General features: G+C 32.8%; 1 protein-coding gene across 4 annotated transcripts; it reads right to left on the reverse strand.

The window, feature by feature from the left end:
• Positions 1–221: 221 nt before the first annotated feature.
• LOC110689136 lies at positions 222–5,571 on the reverse strand. 4 transcript variants are annotated; one of them, XM_021865863.1, is made up of 9 exons: positions 5,385–5,571; positions 4,881–5,023; positions 4,213–4,485; positions 3,686–3,752; positions 2,909–2,961; positions 2,713–2,789; positions 2,414–2,481; positions 1,061–1,147; positions 222–646 (listed from the first exon to the last, which is right to left on the reverse strand). In XM_021865863.1, exons 2-8 carry the CDS (start codon positions 4,898–4,900, stop codon positions 1,088–1,090), a joined length of 618 nt encoding a protein of 205 aa, XP_021721555.1. In that variant the 5' UTR covers positions 4,901–5,023; positions 5,385–5,571; the 3' UTR covers positions 222–646; positions 1,061–1,087. The 4 variants fall into 4 exon arrangements, with proteins under 4 accessions (XP_021721555.1, XP_021721554.1, XP_021721557.1 ...); XM_021865862.1 differs by having other exon boundaries at positions 222–1,147; XM_021865865.1 differs by having other exon boundaries at positions 222–1,147; positions 4,213–4,428; positions 5,385–5,570.
• Between the last annotated feature and the right edge of the window lie 3,922 nt (positions 5,572–9,493).

A 9,493-nucleotide genomic window follows, 5' to 3' on the forward strand; every position in this document is an offset into this window, starting at 1 on the left:
CAAATAAAATCATGGAATTGAAGCGCAAATTTGCATAATGCTCTACCTATTGAGGAAAGAGGCTAGTGTAATTTAGGGCAATATAAGTAAAAGTGATGCGTTTAAAAATTACCCATCTTACAATACTCCTCTTTAATAACCCAGAAAATAGGATGTTTTCACCTTTAAAAGCTTATTGTGCAGTTAGTGAGGAAAAAACAGAAGCTTAATGTACAACCAGCTAACAATTTGAAATGCAACAACTTCCACTCCAAATTATCCAGAACAAAACAAATTGATCATATTCTTAGATTATACATGTATCCAAGAACATATTAAATGCCCAGTTTGACAAGAATTAAATCAAGCTATATCAAGCACATAATTAGAAGATAATTTACAAAGTATAGAATTTCGGGCCTACTAAGAAAATTCTCGATATAAAAAAATGGATCTAAAAATGTGTAAAATAACAAGCCAAAAAGCTACAAAGCTCAATATTATTACTCCGTACTATATATTTGTAAACACTTGTGAAGCTCACATTTTGTTTTGCCTGAACAAGAAGATAAAGAAAAGCGATTTGTTGCATTTGAAGTCATAATTGTCATCGCTATATGCTTCATGCAATGAGCTGCATACCTGCAGTTGCTACCTTAGAATTAACCTGAAAGAGTCAGAACTCCAATTAATCAAAACCAAATATTTCAGATGAAAATAAGGAATTCTTGATATCACACTTGTAGTGGCATCATATAACTTTAGACAGTTTTCTTGTTTTTGCAAGCATACCTTACTGCTTTATCTATTAACAGACATTTATTGATCCCTAATCAAAAGCATAAAGTCTGATAATAGTATAATACAGGTAGTATAATACAGGATTTCAAGTTCACAATTACTACAAAAGAAAATAAATGGATAGTTGAGCACTCTCGTATAATAAAGCAATACATGGCTGTCCATTTTGGATCAAGAGTGTTATAAAGGTGTAATCATTGAAGATAATTTAAAACAATTAGCTCAATTTTGAAATCATTAAATCTTTTAATAAACAATTATTGGAGTCGTCTTTTATTACATGACAATTTACCGAAGAGCAACAATTTCAAGATGGTAGTGCGAGGGTTCTTGACTCTCCGCTAGTCAGCGCTAATTTTCTAACAACCTTCATTAAGAAAATAATCAATTAGACATTTAACAATCTTAATCAAATAAATAAATAGATAAATAAAGCCCTAACTTTAGAATGCAGAGAAATCAAATCCCTATATTTTTTACCAAATTGCATCGAAACTACCCCAAAATAATGAATTAATTGATTTAAACTGGAAAACTACAATTTTAAAACGATTGAATTGATTCGAGAAAACCCCTCAATTTTAAACGAACTCAATTAAATCAAAAGCCCCCAATTTCTTATCAAATTGAATTGAGAAATTCGCAATTTTAAAATGAACTAAATAAAGGAAACCATGGAAATGAAGAGATACCTTAGTAGCAAGTTTCTAAGTAAGAGCCATTGAATTAGCTATCCATAAATCAAAATCACACACACACACAAGTACTCAATTTAGAAAGGAAGCACAACAGCCCCAAACAAAACAAACAACCCTTGCAGTAGCAACAAGCACAGAACAATGATACTCAAGAAGAACACAAGAACAATCACACCACAACAACTAACTCACAAGCACCACACAGCAATCCCACACACTACCATAACACGAAGGGAAAAAAAGACCTTGGAAAAGTTCCTCACATTTGCACACAAAGACCCTAAGATTACCTTTTGAATTCTCTAACAAGGATGAAAAAAATACGAGTGTTTACAGTGTGACTATTACAGAGACATCTAACAAGCAAAACTCTCTCCCAGATTTATCTATACAAAGTAAATACCTTAGTGGTTTTCAGTACAGAAGTAGGTTAGCTGTGTTCCATATTTTCCCTAAATTAAAACATGAAACCAAATCTGTTGAAAAAATAATTCAGAGGCAAACTTTATAAAGTTAAAGTTGATATATAAGAGAAAACCATTAAAAGTGGTTTAAGGAAAAGTGTGTTGTTTGTTCTACTTCCCACAGCCCTTCATACCTCTTAACTAAAGTAAGCAAACACTGCCCAATTGCAAGCTCGTTTTTTACAGCGATCCCCAACCCAACATGTGACCTAGAGATCAAATTAGCGTCGACATTCAACATGATAATACCTTCAGAGAGGAGGGGGGGAGGGGGAAATCCAACTTGATGCAGAAGGGTAGTCATGAGCTGCAGTTCTAACGAATATTTTGTGTGTATAACAGCCATACATTTTACAAATCCCATAGTTGTATACACTATGTTCAATATTATGTTTTCAAAGATGAAGTTGTTCCTGTAGAACCAAGTAGCACACATCATAGCAAGTATAGTTGCGAGTTAAGAAGGATTACCACATCAAGGATAGGACCTTTCCCTGAAGAAGCAGCATGGTTTGGAGCCACATCCTTCGTTTTATCCCCTGTCATAAGACAAATTGGGAAGATTCAAGGCATAGAGCATATAAGGCTTATGATCTCGTATTTTATTGAACACAAACCACTGCAAGTAAAACGAATTAAAACACTATATAGATTGCAACTACATGTTAGAATGTTACGAACTTGATTTGTCTTTTTAAGAGCATGCTACATTTAACATAACTAACTTCAATCACCTCTGCCATGCACTGATTTAAAGTTGCAGACTTTACCTGAAACTGATTCACTTGCATCTTGACCATATAGCAGCAAAATCGATAGTCCCCAAGTAATGAAAACCTCTAGCAGACTTCATTAAGAAAATAATCAATTAGATACGGAAAGATCTTAATCAAATAGATAAATAAATAAAAAAATAAATAAGACTCTAACTTTAAAATGCAAGGGCATATAATCCCAATTTTTTACCAAATTGAATCAAAACACCCCATAATCTCGAAATTATTTTTCACCCTCCATTTCTGCATATATAGAAATTAAAGCACCGCTCATAATCAAGGTACAAGAAATACAACGAAAAAAGGGAAATGAACACAACCTTAAAGGAAGAAACAATAAAGCACAACCAATCTTCTTGAAACAACTACTCATACATCACTCATACAAAAGAACACAAAATAAATAAATTTCAAACCGATTTTAACAATAATGGTGCAAATATAACCTAATTCGGGCAGCTGATCTAGCGTGGCTGGTTTTGTCATTTTTAGAGTTTAAATGACGGTAATTGGTTTAGGCTGTAATTCAGATTTTTTTTTATTAAAATAGCAAGAAAAACATGTTTTGTTCCTCGAAGTTGCCATTTTCAAAAATGTAAAGAAAATTCTATCAATCTTTTACAAAACTTTGATGAAACTTAAAATTGGCCATAATTTAACAACAGACGATTAAATGTAGCCTTGTTCTTTTTATCATTCCCTAATTGTGGGTAACTTTTCCAACTTACAAAGTAAATAAGTAACAAATCTAAGTACCCATTCTACGTAAGAGCATCATATTCATCAAATGACATAAAAAAATTGACAAAATTACTAAGAATATGAAATAATTAGTAAAGAGAAAACAAAAACAATTAAATGAAAGAACCCATGCATAAATTTGCACGAAAACAAACACCCATCCAAAAAAAAAAGAAGCAACAAATCAAACTCTAGAATATCAAAGTAAAATAGAGCAGAATTATACCTTTCCGGTGAGAAATTTTCCAGAAAAAGCTAAAACCCAGAATAATATGATGAAGAACAAGTTTGTTCTGCAAGAAAATTGAGAAAATTCAAAGAAATTGTATTAAAAGAAGTAAGAATAAGAGGGAAATGAAGATAAAAAGTGTAGAATATAAATGAGAAATTCCAGTTTGTTAATTGCTATTATTAAAAGGTAATGAAGCTTTAGCTAAATTTGTTTCTCTTTTATAAGCTTGAAATGGTTGGATTTTATTTATTTATTTATTTATTTTTAGGAAAGGTTAGGCATATATTATTACAAAACAAATTCCGCCAAAGAGATAATGCTTTGGGGAAACGAACTCATACAAACAAGTTTTGAAACATTACGAGTCTCCCACTGAGCTACAAGATGGGCTACCGAGTTGCCTACCCTTTTCACATGTGACAAAATAAAAACATTAAACATACTTGACATACCCCTAATATCATCATAAATTATGCAAATTGGAGAATAGCTTGTGAAGTTGTTATCAATCTCTGAAATACCTTAGCAGAGTCTCAATCCAGATGTTCAAGATGCCCAACCTATGTGCAATTTGCATTCCAAAACGCACCGCTTCAGCTTCTGCTGCCTCCACCTCTAATCCCGCAGGCACCCTTCGAACAGCAGCCCACAGCAGCTCCCCATGTTCATCTCGAGCAACCGCACCAAGACCCACATATTGAGCCGTGATGTGTGCATCAGCATTTATTTTGGTGAGCCTTGCAGGAGGTTTTATCCAAGAAGAGATCAGTCGAGGTGCACTTTGGGTAGAACAACTATACATAAAATTAAATACTCCTATAAAACTGCATGAATTTTCTTAATTATACAAACTACATCTAATATATGCATATTTTCAAGTATCAAATCACAGTCATTCGACCAATATACTATGTTCAGTAACTTAACAAACAGAATTAAGCACTTGTTTAGCGATTGTTAGCTCGAATCTCAGCTATTTTTCCATATCTCAGTATATAGAGCAGCAAAATCAGATAATAAATTCAAAATAACAAATAAAATCGAATTAAATCTTTTTTCAGATAGATCTGCGCAAAAGTGAACATCTAAACCCTAAAAACCAGAAGAAAAAAAAAAAACAAAACAAAACAAAAAATAACAAAAAAAAAAACAAAAAAAAAAACAAAAAAATTAAAGAAAACACACAAACCTGAGCAGCTTTGTAAGCATTCAAAGTATCTTCAGACTTCCGCAGCAGTTTTCCTTTCATCGGCATATATAAATTAAGCCAGTTCTCTCCCTTTTTTTTTTTTCCTTTCTCAGGTCAAAATCAAAACGCCGAAATCACCACTCCTTCATCAAGAAAAATAGTTTGATTTTTCAATCGAAATTCAGAAAATTAATTAAGAAGAATTATCTTCGATTTTTCAATCGAAATTCAGATTAATTAAGAAGAATTACAAAAAAAAAAAATGTATCAATCGAAATTCAGATTATTAATTAAGAAAAATTACCCAAAAAAAATAGCACAAAAAAGGATTCAACCCCATGAAAAACGAAATAATTTCACACAAATACACCCACAAAGATTTAACCCAAAAAATTAGAAAACATATCCAAATCAACAGGACATATGTGCAAAAAATCCACGACAATCGAGCAAGTAAAGCCTAAAAATCTGAAACTAAATCGAGAAAGAGGAAAGAGTTCGAACCTGATGAATGTGACGATCTGAAAATCATCTTCCACAATCTCAGCCACGAAGAATTCGAAGCACCATCGAAAGGGATGATCGGTGGTCTTGAGCGAGTTGCTGAAGTTTTCCCTCTCTAGCTTTCTCTCTCCTTGTTTCCCCTAAAGAAATGCTCTGACCTTTCCTTCTAAGATGAAATCAGAGAGAGGAAAGTCGGTGATAATGAAGCAAGGGGGCCACTTTCAATTACAGCTGTCACACATAATGCACTTGGCTAAGAAAGGGCAATTTCGGCAATTCATTAAATATAGGGGTGTCTTTGTAATAGCACCAGAGTTCACTGTTCATAAGAACAGTATTTAGTTTTGCATGTTTTGTAAGGTCTATAGATACATTATTTATAAAAATGAAATATGTTATCTAAATAAAAAAATGAAGGTGGAATTGAGGGTATCATTTTTAATGTAATACAAATGATGAATTTTTTAAATAAAATTAAATGGTTTTTAAATTATATAAAAAATGGTTAGTTACAAGTAATTAATTAAATTGAATCTTTTGTTCCCATGTTTAAGAAATTATATACTTCCGTTATCTATAAGGCCTATAGAGTTTTTGAGATCTTAGTTTTTCCATTGTTATCTACATACTTGCTTTGCATTCGTTCATTTCTTAAAATCCTTTCTACTCTTCTCTATTTAATTTTTGTCAAAGGGATAATGCTTGTTATCCCAATTTGCCCATTAGGTATCTTATCTTACTCATAAATTTTTCTAAAAGGTAAATACATTGATCCAAGCATACTATATATTAAAATAATAAATAAATGCTTCCTCTGTTACAAAACATCTGTGATATTATGACTTTTTCATTATTCGCATACACAGCTTTTGAGCATATGCTTTTGTCTCCAATACTATCTATATTCCATTTTAGTTGACATGTTTTGGCTTTCATCATTATTCACTTAAATTATTTTGACTTTATTTTATGATTAATTCTTAATAAAAATAAAACTTTTTTTTGAATAGTTAATAAAAATAAAACTAGTGTAGTAAAGTCTTGTTTAATTTGTCTCTACTTCTATTGTTCAAATATCAAGTTTTTTTTATATAAATATTTGATGTACATAATTGAAGATATTATTTGAAGTTATTCATTGACAAACCCGCCAAAATGAAATATATCAACTAATGTGAAACGAAATAAGTATTGAAAACAACATTTATTAAATACAATATTGTTGAATTAATTTAATTTTATGTTTTCATATTATCTAATTTAATTGTTTTAATTTGAAATTGGAATTTTATCAAAAATGGTTATATGTTTGTGTTTGGCATGTGTGTAAAAGTCAAATTATTACTATTGAATTTGAACGAAAAATATGCAGATTCTTACAAAAAGTATTTCATAATATTTTCCTCCTTATGTTTTTTTATTATGTAAATAGGTAAGGGTATTTAATGTAAACAGTAAAAGTGTGACTTCAAAATTGATTAAATCCTTAAATTATAAAAGGAATAATTGGTTGTATTAATGTAAAAAAGGGTCATTTGCAAACTATATAATCCCAACTTTGGGGGTACTGACTTTTATCAGGAGTTATCGGTTATCGAAGCTATAATAGCATGTCATTTTCCACGTATCAACACTCTATATGTCCAAAACATAAAAATAATAATAATAAAAAACCCAGCCAAACACCCCCAACCGTCGATTTTCCACCCAATCCATGACGTGGGCTGGCCACTCTCACTACTATCCCCCCTGTGTCGGTTTCCCCCCTCCCCCTGCACCGGTGCTGCGACCCACCCCCACGGCCCACATCTCCTTCTTCGACACTTCCCAACAATCGAAACTCCCTAAACCCACCTCCAACACTCCACTCCCTCCACATCGAAACTCCCTTTAAATTACCTCCCTCACCATCGAAAACCTCCAAACACCCCTCCTTGACCATCGAAAACCCTAGCCGCTAGGGTTTCGGGATGAGGGAAGGGCAGTATCGAGTTTTTGGGAGTTGGGGTTGGGTTTCCTTGGTGGTTGCATAGGGGATGGAAGTGGGTTTTGGTTCTTGGGATAGGGTTTGGGTTGGGGTTGGGTGGCTCATCGGGATAAGGTAGGTCGCCGGTTGAGGGTGGTGGTGGTTGCGGGCTGGGAGGGTGGAGTTTTTCGGTTAAGGTTACACCCCTTAACGATTCATGAGATCGTCAACTCCAATAGGTTTAGAACCAATCAGGATTCGGGGATGAGGGTACAAATCCAATCTAAAAGAGAAAGAACCCACCCTATAAAATAGGCCTCTACTTTATTCTACTCGTATTCATGTGCGCTTTCTGACTAACATACAATCATTAGGTTAACCCTAAACCTGTTTAATCTATATTGGTTGAATATTAATGCACAAATAAATCTATTATTGGCGAACACTTGAATTAAAATCATATTAGCCTAAACCAAATTATTAATTATCTTATTAGGCGTGATTACAAATACAAATTCCCTTTAAACATGCATACAAGGCGTGATCAAGCAATAACATTAATATATATCAAGCAACATAATATTAATCATAATAATCATCTTCATCATCATAATATAATCATAATACTGCATAATAAAACTTGATAATAATAGCAAGACCCATATTAATCATAATAATCATCTTCATCATCATAATATAATCATAATCATAATAATGCATAATAAAGCTTGATAATAATAGCAAGACCCTAGGCATGATACTAACATGATTAATAACAAATCTTAGCATGTCACTAAACAATAAAGATCAAAACTTTAAACCTAACGTGATACTAACATGATATTGGAAAGAATAAAAGGCACCCTAAACATAATACTAGAAAGCATTTAATAACATTTAACATGATACTAGGAATTAAAAAATAATAAACATGATTTCTACAAGAATAGAGCAATAAGATTACATACTTTGATGCCTCGTGCCACTTTCTAATAACAAAATAGACAAGTTAGTAAACTTCAATGAAATAATAAATCAAACAATTAAATTAAATAATTGAAATAAAGAGTTAAAAAGTTTAGACTAGATTTGGAACCAAACCCTCAGAAGGTATCAACCTTTCACGTCTAGGGCGGAGGCAACTTTGAACTTGGCTAGGTGTTTCTAGATCTTGTGAATGCGGAATTGTGTTTGCAAAATGGTTGGTTTAGAAAGAGAGAGAGAGAGAGAGAATCAAGAAATTCTTGATGAGAGTTGATCGAAAACAGAGGTCTAGGACCCTATTTATAGGAAAATAGTCCAGAATCCGATAGAAAATAGTCATAATTTGAAGAGGAATAAAACTCCACTTCGTCGCCAACAACAAGCTTTTCGCCAAGCGACAAAATCGCCGCAAGGCGACAGGTTTTGTCGAGAGGCGACTGACTTTGTCGCGAGGCGACAAAACTGTCGTCTAGCGACGAAAGTGATTTTCAACGGCTTTAAGTACGGAGTCCCCTTATCAATAAAATTGAGTCGTAAAGTCCATACGAAGACTAAAATCGTATTTTCATATAAAACGTTATTTTATTCCAAGTAAAACTCGTATACATAATTATCAACCCTAATCCTTCTAGATGATTCTGGAAGACTATAATCAATCTTAGTAGCTTTAGGAATAATAATAGGCCCTCCCCTAGATCATTGGGCCGTATGTAAGGATCAAACCGGGCCCAATTTAGTATTTTGGTCATAACTTCCTCATTATTCATCGGAATTGGGCTTATAATCTATTGTTGGAAAGCTCTTTTTGAGACCTATCCAACTACACTAGTATTGGACCCTTATCATGGATCAAACTAAACTGGATTGGCTATTTTCATAAAATAGAGTTGGTTTTCGAAAACGGAAAAAAAAAATTTAAGAAAAACTAACCGCATCACTAGACTTTTCACACTTTCGCTTCATTCGATTATGATTTGACGCGAAAGGTATTCATCACTGGGTTTGGTTTGGGGAGACACAAATGGGTGTCTACAATATGCAACCATATATATACTAAGATAAGATAGACTGAAAACTATAATCATAATCCTAAGATAAGATAGAAAACTAAGAACCCTAATCTTAATTATCTCTTAAACATATTTGTAACCAACTAATA

This window comes from Chenopodium quinoa, unplaced genomic scaffold (genome assembly GCF_001683475.1).
Source record: "Chenopodium quinoa cultivar QQ74 unplaced genomic scaffold, ASM168347v1, whole genome shotgun sequence".
Classification (NCBI taxonomy): Eukaryota; Viridiplantae; Streptophyta; class Magnoliopsida; order Caryophyllales; family Amaranthaceae; genus Chenopodium; species Chenopodium quinoa.